Raw genomic sequence first — 24892 nt, 5'->3', positions numbered from 1 at the left:
ACTTAAACGTGAGGGAAGTGTATGGTATAAATAAAATCTAGGTCAGAATGGAGAAACATAATAGGTTCAGTAAAAGCCCCTTTGTAATGAGTGTGGATTTTTTTTCCTCAGCTTTCACAACCAGCTGTAAGCATTGATGGACAGGTGTCCAATCCCCCATCCACCAGCAGCACAGAGGTGAACTCTCAGCAGACTGTTCCAGAGCAGCAGCAGCCACCTTTGCAGGAAGTGAAAATGGATATCAAAACAGATGAAGGGGAACCAGAACAGACAGAGTTGCAGATGGAAGAGAAATCTGAGGTGAGACTGTTGGCCAGTTGTTAGGTGGAATCTCTTTTGTATGCAGTGCCGCTAGACACTCTCTGGCTCCAAACAAGCCATTTCTTCTGGAGCTCGAGGAGAGCTCTAGGTGCTACCTGCTGCTGCTATTTGTCTCGTCATCTCCCCACCTCTTCCCAAAGAAGGTCTCTGTCTGTGGTGAAACGGTGGGTTGCAGCCAGTAGACTGACTATACTGGTTTCCTAGGTTGACCACAATAAGGATCGTGTTAATGTGGTTGCAGCTGTGAGGCTTTTTGGTAAACGTTTGCTAATGCAAGAGGATGCTCATTTAAGTCCTTTGACTTAAACTGGGAGCTGTTATGTTATAATGGGTGTATACATGACTGGCTGCTCCGCTGGGCTCTGACAGTTTGTCACTGACGACAGCTAGAAGTGTGGCTGCCCTGTCATGCTGGCAGCCGCAGCACAGGAGAGATGATGGTCAGATCTGCCTGAAGAGCTGGATGAGTACCTGTGTGTCTACTTGCAGCTCAGCACTGAGTAGCAGCCCCTCACTGCTACTTCTGTGCAGTCTAGCTGGTGTTTAAAGGTATGTTTTAGCACATCTGCTCCAAGTGGTAGGCGCAGCTACAATTACAGAGTAGATGCTCTGCGTCCTAAGGAAGAGTGGTAGGCGGGACAACAGATAGGTGTAAAGGGCAGAAAGGTAGATGAGTGACTCTACAGGAGACGAGTAAGTGACAAGCTCTAATCCACTTTCCAGGTTAAAGTGGAATCGGTCGTGGAGGAATGTAAACCAGACCCAATGGAACAAGAAGAGAAGAAGTCAGAAGTGAAGACTGAAATACCAGAGGGGGAAGAGAGACCTACTACTCCAGCTACTCAGTCCTCTCCAGCAGCTGGGCAGTCTAAGAAAAAAAGTAAGCAGGAACACTATTCTGACCGAAATTCACTGCATCTCCATACAGAGAACTCTGGGGGGGGGGGGGAGGGGGGAGCGAGCTTTCTTCGTTGTTACTTAGTAGGCTTATATGGGTGCTTCTCTGTGGCTCTTAGACAAAAATGTCTAATACTATGTATGCTCTTAACTGGCTCTACTTGGTAAGCTCATTAAGGCTTTAGTGTTAGACAGTAAGAATTAGTAAAATTGTTAATAACATAGAGACTGGAGATACTTTTCAGTTACATTTCAAGACAAGTTCATTCTCTTGACATCAGAGAGATTGCATTCAAAACGTAAATTGACTCTCTTAAATTTACTGGCATCGCTCTCTGATGAAACGAGATCCTTTTCAATGTTTTAACAGTCTCCTTGTGTCCGGATGGTCGTTTTAATATGCTGCAGAGTGTAAGCAAGCCATGCTAAGTATTTTAAATCCATTGTCAGTAATTGTCTTTCATAGAACTCACGTTTTCCAAGAGCTTTCCTCCTTATAGCTGTTTCTGCTGCCTTGCTTACGTTTGTTTTTTTCGAAAGTTTTCAAGCCAGAAGAGTTGCGACAGGCGCTTATGCCAACACTGGAGGCACTTTACCGTCAGGATCCGGAGTCTCTTCCATTTCGACAGCCTGTGGATCCCCAACTACTAGGAATTCCTGTGAGTGTCTCAGTGACATACTTTCCTGGCTTTAACTCAGAACTGCTACTTCTCTGATATATCTGTTTGAAGACAGCTTAAGTCTGTCTTGTTCCCATTTTTATACTGATGCATTCGAAGAGGTTAACTTAGGCAACGGCACATACAATATCAGAGTCGGAGGTTTATTTTTCTAGGGTGGTTTGGTTCTGGATTCCTTTTGAAAAATGAGCAGGCATACCATATGATGCAGTGATTGCCAACAGATCCTAGCGCTGTGTGGGTTTTTTATGGATGTTGCTTCATGTTGTGATGCTTCTATTGCTGAATTCCGTAGGTGTTTCTTGTCATATATAAAACTTCTTTGAACTAACTTCACTGGGAAATTAGATCAATTAGATTTAAAAAAAAAAATCAAATGATGATTAAGCTGTTGGCAAAGAGGAGACTTTTCAGCTTCTAGTTTTTGTTTGAGGTTGAATTTTCCGCTTATTTTAGAATCCTCTTTGAAAGAGGTTGCTATCCTTCAAGGATCATCTGCGTTTTAAACCATCTGGGTTTGCGCACACAAGGATACTATGTATGCAGCATATGTATGCGTAGAAATCCTACTTGGTTGTTTTCAGCAACAATTTCTGCCTAAAATTTTTTTAGGGTAAAAACAGCAACAAAATAAAGCCAGCTGAATTGTTCTAAGCAGGCATGTATGTTTCTAGTACTCTTAAGCAAGCTTGCAACTGGTTGCCATGTTAGGAGGGCTTTCTTAGGAAAAGAGGTCCTGATGGGGGTGAGGGGGACTGAAAAGAGGCATTCTTTAGGTAAAATTTTTGTAGAATAGGACATGACATCTTTTATCGATTTAATAAAGCATTTTGTTATTTGTTTGGCTGGTCTGCTTAAGAGTGTCACTAGCATTATTGCATATATCCTCAGATCAGCTACAGCATTGCCATTTCCTCCTTTCTGTAAAGCTTATTTTGTTGACTGCACTTAGTGGCTTCATTTCATCCACAGAAGAGCAATAGAGCCTGAAAAATAAAGGAATAATAAGGAGGAAGCATTGGGAAGTGATACGGTATTGCTTAGAGATTTCGTTGCATGTCGCGAGGAGTTTGACAGTCAAGTCGGGGAGGAACTTGTTTTTCTTGACGTATCGCAGACTTTGTGTGCTGGGAATGCATATGCTGTCCCGTCACAACATAGTTCTGTAATAGTGTTTTGATACGCTGCTTATTCTTGCAGGATTATTTTGACATAGTGAAGAACCCCATGGACCTTTCTACTATCAAGAGGAAGCTAGACACAGGACAGTATCAGGAACCATGGCAGTATGTAGATGACATCTGGCTCATGTTCAATAACGCCTGGCTCTATAACCGCAAAACGTCCAGGGTGTATAAGTACTGTTCCAAACTGGCAGAGGTGTTTGAGCAAGAAATTGACCCAGTTATGCAGAGCCTTGGTTATTGCTGTGGAAGAAAGGTAAGGAGAAAACATTTTTAGTCTGCTGCTTGCTTCCTGATACTTGAGGCAGGGTGGGGATATACTGCAGTTGCAGTTAGCAACGTTTATGTCAAATTCTGAAAACGTAACTAGGATTTAGGAATCTAGTAAGTAATCTGTTTTAGGGTGGGGGTTTTGGTATGTTTTTGCTTTTGTTTTTATCTTCTAATTCTATCTGCAAGGTATCTTAAATCTTCTGTCTTAAATCATCTATTTGTAAGTCCAGAAATAAAAATTTCAGTGTCTTTTGAAGACTTGCTTCACTTTTGATTAGGGTAAACCAGTTCTCTATTGGAAATGAGAGATGTTTCTGTTAATTGCGGAAAAAGCACTCTCAATTTCTTGTCTCTGTAGTTGAGACTATTTCCGTTGTCTTATTTTCATATGCTTTCCTCCTTTGGAGAAGAGCTAACTTGAAAGTAACAGCCTGCTAAAGGTTTTCTGTCACTCTAGCACTTCATGCTCATACTGTGTTGTGAGATCTGTGCACAGAATGAGATGGTAATGATCATTGTCTGGGTCACACTTGCTTTCTTTGGAGAGCAAGTAAAAACGTGTACGAGTACTAAGAAGTTCTGCTCCTCTTTGCAGTTGGAGTTCTCACCACAGACTTTGTGTTGCTATGGCAAACAGCTATGCACAATCCCTCGAGATGCCACTTATTACAGTTACCAGAACAGGTAAGGAAAACTTGCTTGGTGCAGTTTTGTGCATGCTGCAATCAATCTGTTAAAGGCATGCATGTATACATATATACACCCTCTTTATATGTGCAGACCTTTATGTCACAAGACAAAAATTTGCTAGAAGTGCCCTCGAATAGCTTACCTTGTGTGCTAGTAAGTTCTTTCTACAACAGCTCACTGCAGTCTTTGCTCTTCTTTTGTTTGCAGAAATGTGTGGTGCTTACTAGATTTTTATCCTGCAGTTGAATAAATCTTCATTTATCTAGATATCACATATACGAGAGCCTGTTGTCTTTGCTCCTTACCACACAGCTGTGTGTTTCATGTGGAACGTTTCTATGTTAAATTAGAATTCTGTGCTAAATACAGCAAGTAAATTAAGCTTGTCATATATATTATACTCAGCAAGTCTGTTTTTCTAACACTAATACTGAAGAACAAGCCCTTTTTTGTGTATGTGGTGCAAATCTTGATTGAGGATTTGTATATTCAGATCTTGTGTAGTTTGATTCTTTCTTTTTCCCTTTAAGTTCCCTTAAGGGAGTTGTCTTACAGTGGCTGTCAGCAGCTGTGTAAAGTGCTGTCACTTCTACAGCTCTCTTGACTAATCTTTTTGACCTGCGGTTTATTAAAGGATTTAAACCTATTTGACTTCTGAGAGAAGGCACCTCTTTACCACCGGGGAGTGGGAGTTGGGGGGAGGGGAGAGCAGCAAGGCAATAGGTGCTTTAACACTCCCGTATCCCCTGACTTGTCACCAGAATGCATCTGTTAAAAGCAGACAGCTGGTTACCTCCAAGCTATGTCACCTCCATCAATTTAGTTCCTGCTTTCTGTTTTATCCAATGTCTTTTTTAAAAAAAAAAAAAAAGGCTTTTACCTGAAAGCCAAGAAGATATTGCAAAACTGGCAGTTTGTTAAGCACTTGATCATGTGAAAGCACTGAAGAACTACAGGAGTTGTATCTTAACTTTTTTAGGCTTCATGAAGGCTTATGGCAGTGAATGGAAGCCTTCAGGAGTGAAGTGGAAAATAAGTTTGTCTTATCCCATAAAAATTATTGTAATTCTGGACTTGCATAACTTAGAGCACTTCACATGATGAGTCAGTATTTTCCACTCTCATTTATCCATTGGCCAGTGCCAGATAGATTGAAAGAATATTATTCCAAAACCTGACGGGCTTGCGTTTTTGAAAACATTCACTTCTCATGTTTGTACTATAGCACATGCATGCACGTGATCTGTAAATTACATTGTGCATGCATATGCATGCATATCTGTAGATGGATATATAAAATTACTGAAGTACCTCTATTGCATGTGTTTTCTTAGATGAAGACTGGGAGAGAGGCTTAACTGACCTGTATTCCTAGCTGAACAGCTGCTATAGTGTCAGTTTGTGTTGCTTTATAATAAACTGTCGCAACTTATTTGGATTTTCTTTTATTTCTGAGATGTTTTGTGCACACAATGTGCTGTAGCAATGGAGAGGTCATAGTGTCAATACACTCTTGCAGAATATGGTAGAATCTGGAATGAATCACTATTTCATTCAAGTGTAAATTACATCTTTGTGTAGCGTTTGCTGTATCAATACCTGGACTGCTCTGCGCTCATGAACTGGCCTATGGCAGAAACGTATCAACGTAGAGCACTGTGTGTGCGGCTAATGTTAGGCATTTACTTAACGTGCAGTTTGACAGTTCTGAAATTAATGTATTAAAGTTTTTGAGGACAGATTTTATGGAGCTTTAAGCTTCTGATGTTTAGCTTTCCCGTTCAATTGGAAGAGGATCGGCCTTTCGGCATTTGTACGTTTAAGATGGAAGACTATCCCTCTTCCCTTCCTGCACGTTTTCCTGCCAACAGAATTGTTATGCTGATACACAAGTCAGAGTAGTAGATCTTCCTTCCTTCTGCTCTTTTTCCTTTCTCATGTTAATTCTTTGCTGTACATGGCATGGATTATTAAAATGAAGAGGGTATGGGTATGCTAAAATGAAATACTCTTTTGTTTTTATTTGCTGTAATCGCTTGCTGCTTGTGAACCCATTTGAGAGATTTAATGCTAATCTGTGCTTTGCCTTGGCTTTCTGCTTTGTGTTGTCTTGTCCTGCTTCTATGTTTTTGGTTTTTGTCCTGTGAACACCCATTTCTTTGTTCGTGTATGTGTTATTTTTTATTTCTCCTTCGTGCTTGTCATTGTCTGCACTTGGCTTTGACTGAAAAAAAAAATAAACCAAACCAAAAAAAAAAACCCAAAAATCAAACCAACCAAACACAATGTGGGGCCCATAAATCTGCATCATTGAATATCCTTGTCGTCGTTGATGACCTGCTCTCTGCTCCTGTCCCTCCCTTGGCCTGCTGTGATTGGTGGCTCCGTTACTTGGCTTGGGCTGTGTTGTGTGGATGGAGCAGTTCACCCAAATATGGCCTTCTTGCTGACAGGTATCATTTCTGTGAGAAGTGCTTCAACGAAATCCAAGGGGAGAGCGTTTCTCTGGGGGATGACCCATCACAACCTCAAACGTGAGTAGTTGTGTTTGCTTGGTGATATGCGTGTACAAGCTGTATCATGGTCTAAAATGCTCCCTCAAAGGGAAGGAGTTTAGTTTGAGGCAACCCCCTCTGTTACTAGGCCAGTATAGAGAGGACCAGAAAACTTTTCTTTAGAAGCCTGGACTTGTCGTGTAATTTTTTTTTCTTTAAAATCTGGATTGACTGAACTGTAGTGAGGAGAAATAAGCAAGCGCTTAGTGCTTAATACCATACCACTAGAGGGGAAAGATGAGAATATCTGGGGTTTTTTTCCTCCTGAAAAAATGTGGAAGTATTTTATTGTAGGGAGAAACAGCCATGCCCGCAGGAAGTATGCGATAGACATCTTCTGAAATAAGTCAAACTTAAGCTTCTGTTTATAGACTGCACATGCTATTAAACTTGTATTTAACTCCAAATTATGATTTGTCATGTAAATTGGAAGCAGACAACCTCCTTTTGCCATTCAAATACTTTACTGTTAAAATGCCACCAGACCTATGCATGGATTTAGTTGACTTTTCCAGCAACTGGTAACAGCCAGTTGTTTGGACAGTCTTTAGTTCCACTCTGCTGTCCTCACACTTCCTTGAAAAATGTTGAACAGATTTTCAGCGACTAAGAAAGCCCTTGAGGGACAGATGAGTACTAAGCAGTTATTCTGGAGGTTTTGAGGTGTTAAAGCTTTTGGGGGGAAGGACACTGCGAGAACCCTGTAGATAGGAGCAAGTAAGGGACTTAGGAAAGCCTGAAGCCAAGGGAAGAGTTGTCAAAGTTCAAAAATTGGACAGATTGAATTAACTTGCAAGGGAAGTAGAAGCTATCTTTAGTAGCACACAACCAAATCTTAGACACATCCCTCAGCATGACCATTTAGACCAGTTATGAAAGAATCCGTTGAGGCTTAGGCAGATACAGGAGAATGTTGATCCTTTAGGAGGAAAGGAAGAAATTGCTGCTCTACTAAAAGCCAGGAGCAGGGCTTAATCTATGTTGTCCAGTTTTATTAATGAGAGATCTGGGATATGAAGCACTTATATGTGAGAGAAGCCACTATCTGTATAAATAAAATCTCTATAAAAATAAACCTCAAAATATAATCACTTCAATGTATAAGTTTTTTTTCTTAGCCACCAATACAGTGGATCTATCTTGTATATAAATCGGCACAGTTTGCTGCGAACCTTTGAGTCAGGGTAGAAAGCATAGAGTGCTTTTGAATTGTTGCACTAAATTTGGCAATACAGATACTAGATGCAAATTTCTTTCTCTTATATGTGTGTGTGAAAATATATATATATATATACACACACACACACACACACACATATATATATATATAAAATGTGGGTGTATATTATTGTTATATATTTATAAAAAAAAAAATTAAAACAACTAAAAGCTCTTTGAACACAAGTGGCGATAAGAAGGTACTTCCACCTCCTGATATACTTTCTTTTCATAGCTGGTTTAAATACTTGGTTGTTAGGTAGTGAAGATGGAAAGTATAGGCTATACACAAGGAGCAAGTATATTTTGAATGTGTTCCCTTACCCACTATAGCCTTTGTCCCAGGAACTCATTTTACAGGAGCAGGGAGATCCTGCTCCCTTATTCCGTCTCCACAACACACAGTTAAAATGAGTAAAAGCAAAAAAGCTCAGGAACCGTATTTGTAAGGTCCTATGTATTATGTGGTGAGTAAAACTGCAATTTGAAGTAATTGGAAGATTGAACCCTCTTGATTCATCAGATAACAAGCTTGAAAAATTCTGCAGCTGGCTATTCAGGGTAAATACTGAAATAAAAGGGTAGGAAGGTTAATGCGTCTCATTCAAGTTGGATGGAGTCTCTGTTCCTGCTTCTGAAGGAAGCATGCACTCATCAGCTCAGGTTGTACAGCTCCCCCTTAAAAGAAGGTTCTCAGAGATCTGGATGTTGCTTGTGCAGTTGTTCTGGACTACTGTGAACCAGACTGGTATAAAAGATACCTGGGACCTCACTGTCAAACAGATGGAATTGCTGGCTCTGTAAATGCTGAAGGGAAAGTCAAGCTCAAGTGAAAAGTAATGGCTGGGCTAGTCTTGCAGGTTTGGAAGCTGAAATTTCTCTTTTGAATTTAATCTAGGAGGAAGGCTAGAAGAATCTGAAATAAGATAACCTACCTTTCCTTATAGCCAAAGATAATTGAAATTCTCTGCCTTCAAAATGTCGGGTAGGCATATCAAACAGTCCTTTTACTATGAAAGACTGATCAAACTGGTCCAAAACTTGAATGTCGGCAAGCTACCCATTTATCCTATGGTAAAACTGAGTAAGGGAGGAATGTGTTTCTTTGCAAGTTCTTGTCCCACAGAAAAGCATCTTTGCCCCGAGCAGAGTCGGTTATCTCATTTTGTGAAATCCAACTCCCTTATAGTGAGTGCTAGTGAGTGTTTAAGAAATCTAATTGCAAGTCTTGTTTTGGTATGTGCGGAGACGAATGTGGTACAGCATGAACATATGTCATTTTGTGTTAAAACTGAGTTTTATCACCTGTTTCTCCATAGCACAATAAACAAAGAACAGTTTTCAAAAAGGAAAAATGATACACTGGACCCTGAACTGTAAGTAGTGCTGCTACATCTTGAATGCTCCTCGTTTCATCATAACTATTTTGAAAAGGCATACTATTCATTCACCACCACCTTTGTTTTTCGAGGTTTTCCAAATGTAGTGTAGCTCTGTTTGTTAACCAGCAGATGCTGCTCTGTAAGCTGCATATCTGGCATTCTGTCCTGAGATTCGAAATTTCTGTGTCTACATTTGAGGAAAAATGTAAATCTGAATGTATGGGCTTGAATTAGTGCATTTGGTTGCCTTGAATGTAGGTTCAACAGAAGGGATGAATGCTTATAACTCAGCAATTTGAAACCTTGTGGCAAATGCATGAAGTCTCAAAACTATTTGTGTCACTTGGCAGTAGTTTTTTTGATGCTGTTAGCTTTTCTAGCTGTCATTTTACAGGCAGCTGTACTAGAAGGATCTGTTAAATTTGAATCAACCAATTCTTCCACACTGCTCTGGAAGCAGAACTGTAGACATTCAGTAAAGCTTAAATATGGTGAATCAGTTGATTTCTTTCCTCTCTATTCTGAGGTTTTTTTTGAAGGCGCTTCATGCACTCCGTTATCTACCTATGCTGCTACTCCTAAAATGTTATCTTTGCTCTCAAATGATTGAGCAAAAAGGGTGTGTATTCTTCCCACACTGTCTTTCTAAGGGTCAGCCAGTTCTTTCTTCCATTTTACAAGGGCTGTGGGAAGAAGGGAACAGTAACTTAATTCATAACTTGTCTGTGCCTTTGTTATAGTGAAGATGCAGCCTAACACTAGAATACAAGCCTAACTTAGCATGATGCAATGTGCCCTACGTAAATGAGTCATTCATTTTAAGTATCAGACTCTTATAAATAGATGCGTTCAAAAGGAGTCACTATCCTGATGCATGAAGCAACCTTAGGTATTCCAGAAAATCATATTCTTCCAACATTTGTGAAGGAGGCTGTATAACTTAGTTCAGCTCTCCTTAAATCTCTACTGGCCTTCTGAATATGACCTTGACTTTGCTACTGTTTTTTCTCCCCCCACTTTCCCACCTTCCTGCAACATATCCTAGACTTTAAATGTGATGGAGCAACTAGAGCTAACATATTTCTGAATCTTCACTTCTGGCACCTGTGAACCCAGCTTCCTCTCTGTTATAGTAACAAGCATTTCACAGATTTGATCCTTTACCAAGACTTTGCTATATATATATAAATATATCTATATATAATTTTAGATATATGTATTTATGTACATACGTATCTATGTATAAAGTGAGGTAGATGGCAGTAAGGCAGGCAAATAGCAATAATGTGTCCCTGCAGTCTACCTGACTTCATCTGGCTGGTCCTTAAATCAGTCTGCAGGCTGTTCTCAGCATGGACATGCCCTTTATGTTAAATAGGCTCAAGAGCATAAGTGCTAGAGCACCTCTGTTAAAATACAAAATACGCTACCAAATAATGTTGCTACTAACCTCGCTTCCCTACCTTCCTTTTTTTTTTTTTCCCCGTACAGGTTTGTTGAATGTATAGAGTGTGGAAGAAAAATGCACCAGATCTGTGTTCTTCATAATGAGATAATCTGGCCTTCTGGGTGAGGAATTTCTCCTTCTTACCTAGACAGCGTACGATAGATTGACTAGTGTTTTTTGTCTAAACTTCATTATCTTAGTTACCTCTAAAACCATGCCTAAAAAACCCTATCCAATGGGAAAAGTTGCATTGCCACTTGAAAGTTTTGCAGAACATATATATGGTAAACTCTAACTTAGAGACCGTATCTTACAGTATCATATGTGAAGTTGTTCTTATTTTTGGATGTTTTTAACGTTCCTGTAATTGGAAGAGAGCCTTTCAAGCTTATTCTGTATTTAAAGATGATAGTCCTTTGTGAAAAGGAGTTCTGCTTTTAGTTCCTGTAACAGTTTCACACTGATCTGCTTTCTGTACAGTTCAGATTTTGTCCTCTTCAAGTAGAAGTTTTGTAACCACCAAAGAGCTTAACAGTTTAACTTGTTTTTTTACCTCAATGATCAGATTAAATCGGAAAAACAAGATCCACTCCCCTTTGATCAAGAGCTATGGATCATGTGAAATACTGTTTTTTTTCCATTTGCTTTAATAACCTTTTAAAAAAAGCAGATAAATCATAGGTAAATAAACCTTTCTGAAGAGAGTTTAGGCGTTTTGTTCTTGACGAGAGCTATTATTTTACTGATTTGTTGTTCCAATCAAATTTGTGCGAAAGTGGTATATATTCTATAACTGAAGAAACTCTGCCCATCGTTGACATGCTCCAATGTAATTGGGTGTTTAAAGAAAAATGTCAGCGTTACATAATTCATTATCATCTTCAACTGATACAGTGGTTTGAGAAGGAATACTGTAAGCCAATGTTGTCAGGCATCCTAGTGATGTTTTCTGGGCTGAAGCTGGCAGGTAGCAGCAGGAGGACCTGATGGGGTATGCACTCTGAGCTTGCAGCCCTGAAACAGTTGGACTGTTTTTGCTGGCAGTGGTCTTTGTGCTGTTTGTTGTTTTTACTTCAAATTTCAGTTAAGGTATTTTCTTTTAAAAGGTTTTACCCCTAATGATCAGATGCTAAGGAACTTATGGTTTGATTTGGAATGGTCTTTCACTTTCTTGTATTTCTGCTTCAGCTTTGTCTGTGATGGCTGCCTGAAGAAAACAGGGCGAACCAGGAAAGAGAACAAATTTTCTGCTAAAAGTAAGCTTCTGATACACCAGAAAACTTAAATAATTTGTTAAGAATGGAGAGGAAGTGGCTTTTATGCTCATTTTGCATTTATTTCCATCTTTTATTTTCTTCAAGTTAGAAATGGGAGGATAGTTTTGACCAGATTCAATTGTGATGCTCAGAATACTTGTGTTAATGTGTATTTTCAGGTTAATAGTCTGTTGTAGAGGGTTAATGTCTGTTTTAGTCCCGCTGGTGCATGATACATGGCCTTTTATCTCAATTGCAGAATTAATAGCATTGGGAAATAGTTACTGTGTGTTTGCAGTCTAACTTAAGTTTATGATAACATACTCAAGTCACCATGACCGCTGATGCTCTTAAAAGCTTTGGAGACAAAGTTGCATCAGCTGGTGACAAAGCGCTCTACAGATGTTTCCTCTTGATTGAGGCAGCTGTTTTGAAAACATAGATGGACAACAACTGCATAAAGTTGTTCCTCTTTTATAGACAAAAGTCTCAAAAGCTTTTTTTTTTTAACTTGGTGCACTTAAAAAAAAAAAAAAAAAAAAAGTGGGTAGTTGTATTTCTGTTCAAAAAAACCAAAACAGTAGTGTCAAGATGTAAACATAAGCGTTAAATGTAGTGCTATGTGACTACTTTTTAAGGTGTTGCTTTGACAAAAAGGAAGGAGGATATCCAAGACTATCTTGAAATTTAGGGGCTGGATTTGATGGGCTTACAGCTTAGACGCAAAAGTGTTCTAACTGCCGTTGTGAAACGGAAAGCAAGCCCCAATCAGTGGATGGATGGTTTGAACATCTTTGTCTCTTTCCAAAATCCAAGCTTTCTGGATTCACTGAGAATACTAGAGGAATCCAAGAGTTCTCTTACAATTTTTCTGTTGCTATTTCTAGCCACCTATTTCCATTGTATATTCAACATAGCATAGTGACACTTCGCAGAAAGGTATCAAATTGAATGATTGAAAAGTCGATGGATTTGTAACTCTACTAGAAGCTACAGACAATGAGATAGGCCCTGTTACACCAGGGGTCTTAAATTCCCTTTCAACTGTAGGTCTTCTGTCAGCTAACTTTCCGCTTGTACTTCTTTTGTCTGAATTTTGTTTGAAAGGAGAAACTTCACAGCAAAACATATACCTACAGACACAGTAGTACTTGGTCCTTTTCTTATCAAAACATATTTGCGTTTCCTTTCGGTAAGGAAAGATACTGACTCGGCTACTGTCTGACGTTATAAGGCAGAATGTACTTCCAAATGCAACATCAAGTCTTGGAGCTAAGTCTGGAAGCACTGTTCATGATCCAATTTTTTAAGTAATTAAAAGCTTCTGTTCAGGAGGAGCCTTAGTTATGACTGGCTACATTGGAAAACACTTTTAACGTTTGAGTAGAGTAATCCCATTTAAACGGTTCAGTTTTGTATGTATTCAGAGTTGTATTGTTTCTACAGGGTTACCTGCTACAAGACTTGGTACCTTCTTGGAGAACAGAGTTAATGATTTCCTAAGACGACAGAATCACCCTGAGGCAGGAGAGGTTACAGTTAGGGTGGTACATGCATCTGACAAAACTGTAGAAGTAAAACCAGGAATGAAGGCAAGGTATGTCCTTCCAATTTCTCATTTTGCTTTCTTGTAAGCAAAAAGCTATTTGAATTTTCTTATGTGCTGCTACTAGGAAAAAGTAAAGACTGTATTGCATTCAAAATCTCACCACTGACTGGTTTGTGGCAAGCAGATATTATAGCACAAGCATATTAAATAGTTGTGATCATTGTCATTTTTTCAAAGTAAAAAGTGGGTGGTGCCTTATATTTGAGTAGTCTTAAGCATATTTTTTTAAATTATCTTAGAATTATACTTACTGCAGTCCTCATTCATCATTGCATTTACTTACCCTGTATTCTCTAATATGTGAACATACTTGGTATTCTCACTTACGTGCTGTAATCTGTAGGTTTGTAGACAGTGGAGAGATGGCCGAGTCTTTCCCTTACCGAACAAAAGCGCTTTTTGCCTTTGAAGAAATTGATGGTGTAGACTTGTGCTTCTTTGGGATGCATGTACAGGAGTATGGCTCGGATTGTCCCCCACCCAATCAAAGGTGAGGAGCTGCATGGAAGCTGGTTTTATTTTTAGTACTGTCTCAGCTGAGTGAACTTTCTGAAGTTCTGCATAGATCTTGTGTTACATATCAAAAGACTTTAATTTCTCTTAGTTTCTAGTAACGCAGTAGTGTCTGTAATGGGATTTTTTTTAATAAGAATCACTTCTTGTTGGGGAGGCTGGCTGGCATACATGTTGACTTCAAGATCAAGTCGGTATTCTAAAGGAAGCAATTGGATAGTTCCAGAGCGATGAGGCTGGAATATTAAAAGAAAGCTGAGTTTCTAGAGGTAAATTAGGACCCGGGTCTTTGAAGATTGGTATTGTATTGGATGTTGCAACTACATAAATAATGTATTAATATGTAATGTATATGTCCTCTTTTTTTTTTTTTTTTTTAGGCGAGTGTATATATCTTACCTTGACAGTGTTCATTTCTTCCGCCCTAAGTGTTTGAGGACTGCTGTCTATCATGAAATACTAATTGGATACCTAGAATATGTAAAGAAATTAGGGTAAGTCTGTTTTTAATAATTTTTTTCTATACAGCATTTGTGATGAGTAATTCTTAATGCAAATGAAGTGCAGAGTATAGTGCCTAAGTATCAACAAGGGATAGAATAAATTGGCAATACCTATGTGTAATTGAGAAGAAGGGATAAAAAGGGATTGCAGGTTTTTCAGGGAAGGCTTGTGCTTCAGATCTTTTAGACATATAAAGAGTTTCAGAACTGATCTAAGACTTCCTGAAGTCCAAGTAGAAAAAGTGAACCTGCTTACCTGGACCATAAAATTTGGCTGGCCTTGCTAATAATATAATCCTTGTGAAACGCTCCTGTTTGGTCAAGTCATTCCTCAAGACTTGCAAGTAAGGTCCTATATTTATGAGGAGAAAGGTAAGTGTATTCTGTCTGTACTGATTTACTGTGTAACAGCTCTGCAAGGCTACTAAGAAATCTCTTGCAGAAGTAGTTGAAATTGTGAGCATCTCGAAAGTTGGAAGAGAAAAGGGAGAGTATGCAAGGGACAGCACAAAAGAGAACACAACTGAAGAAATGAGAAAGGTGGAAACTAAATGACCGTGATTACTGAAGTAGAAATGGCAGTGAAGTACCCATCAATCTATTGCTGAAGGTATCTGGAGTAGCTTGGCAAAGAGTTATTCAAGAAAAAAGTGTTAGGGACTGTGTTTAGAATAGTTGTATAGGAAAGATGAATTAAGGGAGAGTCAGAATGGAGGTGGTGCTCTCTTCAATACTCGAGTGAGATGATGATGATATCTTAGTACTTTGAAGGCAGATGTCAGACATTTTGTTCTGCTTTTTGTAATAATATATTTCTAACCTGGAAGTCTGTAAAATTGCTGCAAAGAACTCGGGCATCAGTTTTACTTAATGCTGTTTTCTGTGCTAATGGGTAACATCAGGTTCTCATTTTGGGGAAACAGTATCGGTCACGTAGCGTCATCTCTCCCTTCCCAGGCAGAAGGAATGACGACTGGCTACGGTTTCCAGGGCCTGGGCAAGGTTCTGCAGATGTATTTCTCAACAGGGCAAGGATGGTTATTTTCCTCTAACTTGAGTTCTGATTATTCCTCCTACTGGAGTTCTTTAAAAACTGATGGAGAATAACTGAGAAAGAAGTAGTGAGCTCTGCAGCATTATATTCTCTGCAGCTGCTACTATTTGGATGCCTTCTGTCTTTGCAGTGCATAGAATTGTGTACTCAGTAGCATGGGTTGAGAGTGACTGGTTTGGTTTTTTTCCCAAATCTAATTGTGAAACCTTTTAAAACTGATCTTTGAAGTTAAAAAGTTACAATAAAGTGAAGCGTATGTTTAGGTAAACGTGTTCCTAAACTGTCACTAGGTAATGAGTGACCACATTGCTGAATTCTTCTTCTTGAGACGTTTTCCTATTAAAATATCTAGTCTCCATCTTTCTCTTATGTAATTATCAGCCAGCTGGCAGTTGCAAGTGTACATCAGGCTTTGATTTTTACCTCTAGGCTGAAAAACATACACACTGTATATTATCCGCTCTGCGTGAAGCTCTGAATTTCTAAAAGTTAGTGAAAAGACACTAACGTTATGCATGAATGAAGCCAGAACGAACACTAGAATTAAAATCTTGGAGAGCTATAATTATTGTCCATCTGGTAACACCAGCCAATTTTGTGGTGGCTCCATCTTGTGGCAGAGAGGCAAGCAAGCTTGATTAACAGTCACCAGAGCCCACATGTACTTTTTTGTTTTATCTGTGCTATAGGTATACTACTGGCCATATCTGGGCGTGCCCTCCTAGTGAAGGAGATGACTACATCTTCCACTGCCATCCTCCTGACCAAAAGATACCCAAGCCCAAGCGACTGCAAGAGTGGTACAAAAAGATGCTGGACAAATCTGTGTCGGAGCGCATTGTCCATGATTACAAGGTGTGTTAAGTGTTTGGATTGTGGGGGGTTTTGGCTAGGGTTGTCTTGGTTCTGTTCTTACCTTATGCATTGTGTTTGCCTAGAGTATACTGTGCTAGTGTTAATTGAGCACTACAAGTTTAAACATATTGTATTTAAAGCATACACTTCTGAAATAATTATAGCAAAAATGGTGATGCACCTTCCTCAAAAACTGTGCGTTCTTGAGGAATACTAGGTAAGAGAAAATCTCATTTGTATCAATGTAAGTACAATTTTTGGAATCTTTAGTTTTCCTGTGTTTAAAAAAAAAAAAAATTGCAAATTAGGCTACTGACACAGTTGGAAGTATCTAGAATCTTCTAAATTATCTGGCCTTCAGCCACTGTGGACCGTATAGAGATTATACTGTCTCATTTGGTAAGTGTGCATGTTGGAGTCTACTGTGATGGTTAATGATTTATTTGTTTGGAGTGGGGAACGTTTGAAATGTTACTGCAAACTGAGGACCTATCTGTACCTGATGCAGGGGTAAATCTGCGCTTAGATGGTGTCGTCATAAACTGAATTATAAAATTGTCTTTTGCACTTGGTCTCCCCATGCCTTTTTTATTTATTTAAACGGTTGCCTTGACTCGCTTGATTTGTAATAGTTGTAACCAAGCGTTTTGTTCTTTTCAGGATATATTTAAGCAGGCAACAGAAGATCGTCTAACGAGTGCAAAAGAGCTACCGTACTTTGAAGGAGATTTCTGGCCTAATGTTCTAGAGGAGAGTATTAAGGAACTGGAGCAAGAGGAAGAAGAAAGGAAGAGAGAAGAAAACACTAGCAATGAAAGCACAGATGTAAGAATGCTTCTGCTGTTTCATCATCTAGTGTAAAAATTGTGACTACCTGTGGCTAATTAAAAGAAGTGCCCAGGCTCTTTGGTTAACTGGCTTTTTCACCTTTCCTGCAAGATAAATATCAATTTTACATTAGAGCTGTTTTTTAAAAAAAAAAAAAAAAATCACTAAACTAATTCTTATTAGCAGTGGCTGTTCTGTGGCTGTAAACCTAACTAATTACCAAAGCCAATTAAATTGAAACAGCTGCTAGTTAAATATTTTACTGCTGAAATCCTATTATCTAATGTTCACGTTGCAACCTCAGCCAGACTTTGAAGCTTTCTCCTTATTCTTTAGCTTCTGGACAGTGGCTAACCCTTTTCCCTCTAACTTAAATGTTAAAATACATATCTTAGCAGAACATTCTGAAAAAGCCCTGATTCACTGTGTAGGGTGTTTTTGTCGTGGAAAACCTTAAGGCATTGAGGATCTAGCACACGCAGTACTGATGAGAATTTGTTGTAGGGCTACTTATAAACCAGAGACATTTCTTGCTGGTGTCTTATTTGTGCACGTTTTCTGGAAGGTGTGCAACAATTGTGCTTTCACACTTTGCAATAAAAGAACAAAAAAGATACGCTGTTTAATTGAGTGAAAAGGAAAAGATGCTGAACTCTACACATTTGGCAGTCTTTGATCTTCTGGGCTTTTATTTATTTATTTTTTAAGAAAAGGAGATGAATCTAGGATGAAGTTATTTTTGCTTACTGTACTTGCTAGTCCTGTTTAAACACCGCTGCTTTGTCACCTTGTTCCATATTAGAGATTTGTATTGGGGTTTAGAATTATTTTCTCAAGTGATAACTACATCAAAAAAAAGTTAGGCCTAGCATGGCAACTACAGTTTGTAGTTCTCTTGTGTTCTGCTTCACAAAACCTCCTTTCAAGGCTTTTAAATAAACTCTAAATGCAAGACCAACCTGGGAGTTAGGCAGCTCTGTCACATATGCAATTTAACTAGTGTCTGCCTTAAGAAGGACCTGTTTATAGTTTGGCATAGCTGAAACTTCCTCTCTCTCAAATATACCAGAAACTAGTCTTGAAGAATCTGACTTAGCTGCATGTGTGAGATTTGTGAACGCTCAGGTTGATTCTTCACAGCAGTTTAGCCCAAAATCCCATGGTGGGGAAGCTTGCTGCGTATTGCTGTTTAACAGTCATTATTAAAAATAAGTTTAAGACTTCACTGACCCAGTGCCTCACTTCTTGAAAATGAGGCAATAATAATCTGTATTCTTAAATGAAGTGATGAAATAGTCATTCATGTTCACTGTTCCGTCCCATCAAAGTTATTTTAAGCTTAGGAAAAAGCTTATTTGAATAAGAACTGCTTTGGATCTTGATCATTAAATGCCCTAGGGTCTCAAGAGGCCCTTTTAAGAAGTACAGGGGAGAATAAGTTGTTCATTGCTACTCGATTATAATCGAAGTGAAGTTGACCTGTTTAGACTGTTGCACCTTTCTCCTATTGTATCTTGCATACTAGAATTTGCACTAGTAATGCCTTTTGGACTGGGAACAACTTCACATAATGCTCAGTTCAATACAGTCTATTACAAAAAAATTGTCAGACAAAGGACAGGTGGCTGCAATGTTAAACTTGATCTAGGTGAATTATTAAGTCGTCTTTACCTCTGGTTAGTGTAGAATCAGTTGGGCTTTTCAGTCATTTTTAGTTTGAATTGCATTGAGAAGCCATCTGCTGAAGCCCTTTGGGATTATTTGAGATGTTCTATGGTATTGAACTGCAGTAGAGGAACAGGTTTTGGTAAATATTGTTTAGCTTTCTTTATCCCTTACACCTCCTGAGCATTTATGCTTTTAGTATTTTTAGAACTATGTATTGCTCATCTTGTTATCTTCTGGAGTGATTCCAGTTGAATTAATTTAGTCTTTCAGGGCACTGTGGTAATTGTCTTCAGAGTAAATCACTGTGAAATATGTTTAGTTCTCCAATTGTAGAAGGTGTGAAAGTAATAAAATATTGATCTGGTATAACTCAGATACCTGACATAAACTTTAAAAAAAAAAAAAACTTTTAAAATTAATAGGTGAGCAAGGGAGACAGCAAAAATGCCAAAAAGAAGAACAATAAGAAGACGAGTAAGAACAAGAGCAGCTTGAGTCGTGGCAATAAGAAGAAGCCTGGCATGCCCAATGTGTCCAATGATCTCTCCCAAAAGCTGTATGCGACTATGGAGAAGCACAAAGAGGTAAGAATTGATAAGAGTGAGAAATACACATTCTACTTAAGTAGACAGGTGTACAAAGCCTTGATGCAAAGCCTTCCAGCCAAATCGTATGCCGTAAATAAAACGCTCGGCCAAACCTGTATGGAGTGACCCACTAGACAAGGGTTCCAGCAAGTCTGGGCGTTCTGTGCTGTGAGGGCATTGGGGTAAATACAGTTGTGCCTGTACAGAACTTCCAAACAGTAAAACTGTCATGGCAAACTGGACTGTTCAGTCCAGTGCTCTTTACCACACAGTCCTGCAGAAGGTGAATGCAGTGCATCAAGAGGTTTGAAATTTTCCCAGTCCTTGCAAGCATACACGTTTTCCAAATCACCACCCCTGTCAGCACATCATTCAAGTATTGATTATACAATTCCAGAACTATTCTGCATAGTGAAGTTTAACTAAAACCTCTTGATCGGTGCTGGCATTAACTATTTTTGCTTTACTTTTCAGGTCTTCTTTGTAATCCGTCTCATTGCTGGCCCTGCAGCCAATTCCCTGCCTCCCATCGTTGAGCCTGACCCACTCATTCCGTGTGACCTGATGGACGGCCGTGATGCTTTCCTCACCCTTGCTAGAGACAAACACCTGGAGTTCTCCTCACTACGAAGGGCACAGTGGTCAACCATGTGCATGCTGGTGGAGCTGCATACCCAGAGCCAAGACCGCTTTGTTTACACCTGCAACGAGTGCAAACATCATGTGGAGACCAGATGGCACTGCACTGTTTGTGAGGTATGCTCGGTCAAGTTCTCCTTACTTGTGCCCAGAGTGCTCTTTACCTGAACTAACTTCTCAGTGCGGAGCTGTGGTACTTCTGTAGCTGGCAATTGGTTTACTGGTATGGAGGTTTTGCCACGCTGTAAAGCGGATTCCTCACTAAAGCATAAATACGCCGTTCTTGGTGCTTTTTAAATTACTAATATATAATTGGACGATTCTCCCAGTCACTCTGTAGTTGCAAACAACGTTCTTGACTCCAGAGGTGTTTGATACCTGTGTGTTTAAAGATCAACTCCAGTGGTCTGGGTCAGTGTTGTGCCTTCCCAAAGCTGGCGTCGCCTTGAACCTGACTTTTATAACTTCAGTTTTCAGCTTGCTAGAAGTAAATGACTGCATCAGATTCTGTTCTGAAAGCCTCTGATTAAAATGTGGCAGTCCCGTTTCCTCATTATGTGTCAGAAAATAAAGTCTAAATTTCCTAAGGATTAATGAATCCTAAGGACATGCATCTTTTTCTTACAATTGGGTATTGAGCCCTAAATCTTGTGCTGCTACTTTCTCTGCATGTAAGCATTGTTCAGGTGGTTCTATCAGGACACTACTGCTTATCAGCTCACCTGAAAAACCTGTTTGTGTTTTCCTTTCATCTTTGAAAACTGGTACCTGTCCTGCTACTTTTACCTTCTTCTATTGAAGAAGCAGCACATGGGCAGCTATTCTATTGCTTGCCTTTCTCTTCCCCTTTCCTTGTCAGGAAAAAGTGATTTTTCTGGCCCAGCTGAATCGTGTGTGACCTATTAGCTCAGAGCAGACTTGCTTTTCAAGCTGTATGTGTTTGTGTAAATTTCAGACATCCCTCCACCCACGTGCTTTCCCTGGCTATATAATTTGGATTTATTCCTTCTCCACCACCTCAACATAGCCTGAAAAGTTGAATTTTTTTTCCCTCCTGTAGCAATTCACGTGGAAAAATCTGGGTGTAAGTGGAGTCAGGTCACCTCAAATTATTTATTATGGAGTTATAGGAACAGTGTTGACACTCTCCTTCATTGTCTTTCCAGGATTATGACTTGTGCATCACCTGCTATAACACTAAGAACCATGACCACAAGATGGAGAAACTAGGCCTTGGTCTAGATGACGAGAGCAACAACCAGCAGACTGCAACCACCCAGAGCCCCGGTGATTCCCGCCGCCTGAGCATTCAGCGCTGTATCCAGTCTCTGGTCCATGCCTGCCAGTGTCGCAATGCCAACTGCTCACTGCCATCCTGTCAGAAGATGAAGCGGGTTGTCCAGCACACCAAAGGTTGCAAGCGCAAAACCAATGGAGGGTGCCCTATCTGCAAGCAGCTCATTGCTCTTTGCTGCTACCATGCAAAGCACTGCCAGGAGAACAAGTGCCCCGTGCCCTTTTGCCTCAACATCAAACACAAGCTCCGTCAGCAGCAACTTCAGCACCGTCTGCAACAGGCGCAGATGCTCCGAAGGCGGATGGCAAGTATGCAGAGGACCGGTGTGGTAGGCCAGCAGCAAGGATTGCCCTCGCCGACGCCAGCCACCCCAACAACTCCAACAGGCCAGCAGCCCCCTACGCCGCAAACCCCACAACCCCAACCTCCACCTCAGCCTGCCTCGCAGCCTCAACCTGCGCCTCCCAACAATATGCCACCCTACACCATGCCAAGAACTCAGCCCCCCAGTGCTGTGTCCCAGGGCAAGGCAGGTGGCCAGGTGACTCCTCCGACTCCACCCCAGCCTCCTCAACCACCAGTTCAGGGTCCTCCTCCGGCAGCCGTGGAAATGGCCATGCAGATCCAGCGGGCAGCAGAGACGCAGCGTCAGATGGCACAGGTTCAGATTTTCCAAAGGCCAATTCAGCACCAGATGCCCCAGATGCCACCTATGGGAATGAACCCTCCGCAGATAGCCAGAGGTCCTGGTGGTCATTTAGATCAAGGAATGGGGCCGGCAGGCATCCAGCAGCAGCCACCATGGGTGCAGGGAGGGTTACCCCAACCTCAGCAGCTGCAGCCAGGAATGCAGAGGCCATCCATGATGTCAGTAGCCCAGCCAGGGCAGCCCATGAATATGGCACCTCAGCCCGGGATGGGTCAGGTACCTGGCGCAGCTCAGCCCAAGCAACCACCTGTGCCCCAGGCAGCCTTACAAAACCTACTGCGGACTCTCAGGTCTCCCAGCTCACCCATGCAGCAGCAGCAGGTGCTTAACATCCTTCACTCCAATCCTCAGCTGCTGGCAGCTTTCATCAAGCAGCGAGCTGCCAAGTACGCAGGGTCCCAGAACCCCCAAGGGATGCCAGGTCAGGCTGGGATCCCCCAGGGTCAGCCGGGGCTCCAGCCACAGCAGGCCATGCAAGCGCAGCAAGGAGGGGTGCACCCCAACCCAGCCATGCAGAACATGAGCCCCATGCAAGCAGGAGTGCAGAGGCCCAGCATGCCGCAGCAGCCGCCGCCGCAGCAGCAGCCGCAGCAGGCCATGGCTGGGATGAATCCTCAGGCGCAGCAGATGAACATGAATCACTCTGGGATGGCTCCCCAGTTCCGAGACCTCCTCATGAGGCGGCACCAGATGATCGAGCAGCAGCGCCACCAGCAGCAACAGCAGCAGCAAGGAGCAGGCCCAGCCCTGGGGCCGGGGATGGCCAACCACAACCAGTTTCAGCAGCCCCAGGGCGTTGGGTACCCCCAGCAGCAGCAGCAGCAACAGCAGCAGCAGCGAATGCAGCATCACATGCAGCAGATGCAGCAAGGAAACATGGGACAAATAAGCCAGCTTCCGCAGGCGATGAGCGCAGAGACGGGAGCCAGTTTGCAGCAGGCTTTCCAGCAGAGGCTACTTCAGCAGCAGATGGGGTCCCCAGCTCAGCCCAATCCTATGAGCCCCCAACAGCACATGCTCCCCAATCAGGCCCAGTCCCCACACTTACAGGGCCAGCAGATCCCTTCATCGCTCACCAATCAAGTGCGTTCTCCGCAGCCTGTACCCTCACCGCGGCCCCAGTCCCAGCCCCCCCATTCCAGCCCGTCCCCCCGGATGCAACCTCAGCCTTCTCCACACCACGTCTCCCCGCAGACCAGCTCCCCACATCCAGGACTGGTAGCTGCCCAGGCTAACCCCATGGATCAAGGGCACTTTGCCAGCCCGGACCAGAGTGCAATGCTTTCTCAGCTTGCTAGCAATCCCGGCATGGCAGGCCTCCATGGTACAAGCGCCACGGAACTGGGGCTCAGCTCTGAGAACTCAGACTTGAATTCAAACCTTTCACAGAGTACACTAGACATACACTAGACACATTGTAGCATTTTGGGAGCAAAAAATGAAAAAAAAATGAAAAAAAAACCTTATTTTCTCAAGACTTTTTGTACTGAAGACAAATTTTTTTGAATCTTTCTTAGCTAAAACAACATTTTTCCCTGGAACACATCTGAACTCTGCAGTAGTAGTTTGTGGTTTTAAAAACAAACCAACAATGAACCTGAGGGACAGTAGAGTACAAAGAATATATTTTTGTTATGGCTGGAATCATAGCCAGTCCTTTTTCTTGGGTTTTTTTTTTTTTCCTCGCGTGTGTGCGTTGGGGAGGTCGGGGAAAGAGGGTGATCTTTTGGCCCTTCACCAAAGGACGCCCTACTCATGCCTCCAATAGGTTTTATTTTTTTTTAAATTAATGAAAATATGTAATATTGATAGTTATTTACTGAGGCAGATGGTAAACATTTTCCCTATTCTGGTTTTTCTTCATGTCACTGCAAAAAAAAAAAAAAAAAAACTACAGGAGAACATTTTCTTAAAACCGGAGGACAAAAGGGGTTAATGTTGCTTTAAAAATACATTACATATATAAATATATATATATTAAAAAATACCAATCTTTTCCTCTATGGTTGGAAATATGTCAATTCTTTGAAAAATGTAAAAATATTAAATAACTCAGTCCCCTCCTGAAGTCTACTTTTGTCCTCCAAGAATTTTCTATACAAGAGTCTGAGCTTAAAAAAACTTCAAGTATTAAAATAATTTGTACATGTAGAGAGAAGACAACATTTTTGCAAATACACAGGGGCAGCTGCCAAATGGATGTAGTATATATATTGTGGTTTCTGTTTTCTTGAAAGAATTTTTTTCGTTATTTTTACATCTAACAGGAAAAAAATAAAAAAGAGGGTAAGAAACAATTCCAAGGGGATGATTTTAACCTGAGAAAAAGTCCCTGGGGTTTCTTCTTTATGCTTGCTTTCTTTCCCGTGCCCCTTTCCCACCCTCTTCCACTTTCTGTAAAACTTGAAAATAGAAAGCAAAAAACCCTCAAATGTTGTAAATCATGCAATTAAAGTTGATTACTTATAAATATGAACTTTCGATCACTGTATAGACTGTTAAAAATTGATTTCTTATTACCTATTGTTAAATAAACTGTGTGAGACAGACAGTCTGTTTTTAATGTTTCCCTTCTCTCCCACATGTGTTGCTTGTTCTTAAACTGGTGGGGGGGGATAGCAGAACATATGCTACTTTAAATGTTTGCTATTTAGAAGTTGGAGAGCTATTTAATGTATATGACTGTTTTAAAATGCAAATCTATAATAAGGGGTGTGGAGTAATAAT

The 24892-nt window shown here is 40.8% G+C and overlaps 1 protein-coding gene across 1 annotated transcript in view; it reads left to right on the top strand.

Moving 5' to 3' along the window:
• The window catches only part of EP300 (E1A binding protein p300), a 65097-nt gene extending 41065 nt beyond the window's left edge, over positions 1–24032 (top strand). Inside the window, exons 15-31 of the mRNA XM_009665258.2 lie at positions 112–300; positions 1045–1201; positions 1759–1877; positions 3099–3338; positions 3951–4039; positions 6499–6579; positions 9138–9194; positions 10692–10769; positions 11836–11903; positions 13350–13500; positions 13856–14002; positions 14406–14519; positions 16272–16437; positions 17098–17262; positions 19356–19517; positions 19995–20276; positions 21326–24032. Coding sequence (XP_009663553.2) covers positions 112–300; positions 1045–1201; positions 1759–1877; positions 3099–3338; positions 3951–4039; positions 6499–6579; positions 9138–9194; positions 10692–10769; positions 11836–11903; positions 13350–13500; positions 13856–14002; positions 14406–14519; positions 16272–16437; positions 17098–17262; positions 19356–19517; positions 19995–20276; positions 21326–23575 — 4515 coding nt within the window. The 3' untranslated portion in view covers positions 23576–24032. The remainder of the gene's footprint in view (positions 1–111; positions 301–1044; positions 1202–1758; positions 1878–3098; positions 3339–3950; positions 4040–6498; positions 6580–9137; positions 9195–10691; positions 10770–11835; positions 11904–13349; positions 13501–13855; positions 14003–14405; positions 14520–16271; positions 16438–17097; positions 17263–19355; positions 19518–19994; positions 20277–21325) is intronic.
• Positions 24033–24892: the final 860 nt, after the last annotated feature.

This window comes from Struthio camelus, chromosome 1 (assembly GCF_040807025.1).
Source record: "Struthio camelus isolate bStrCam1 chromosome 1, bStrCam1.hap1, whole genome shotgun sequence".
In the NCBI taxonomy this organism is placed as follows: domain Eukaryota; kingdom Metazoa; phylum Chordata; class Aves; order Struthioniformes; family Struthionidae; genus Struthio; species Struthio camelus.
This window is presented reverse-complemented; position numbering and strand designations above follow the sequence as displayed.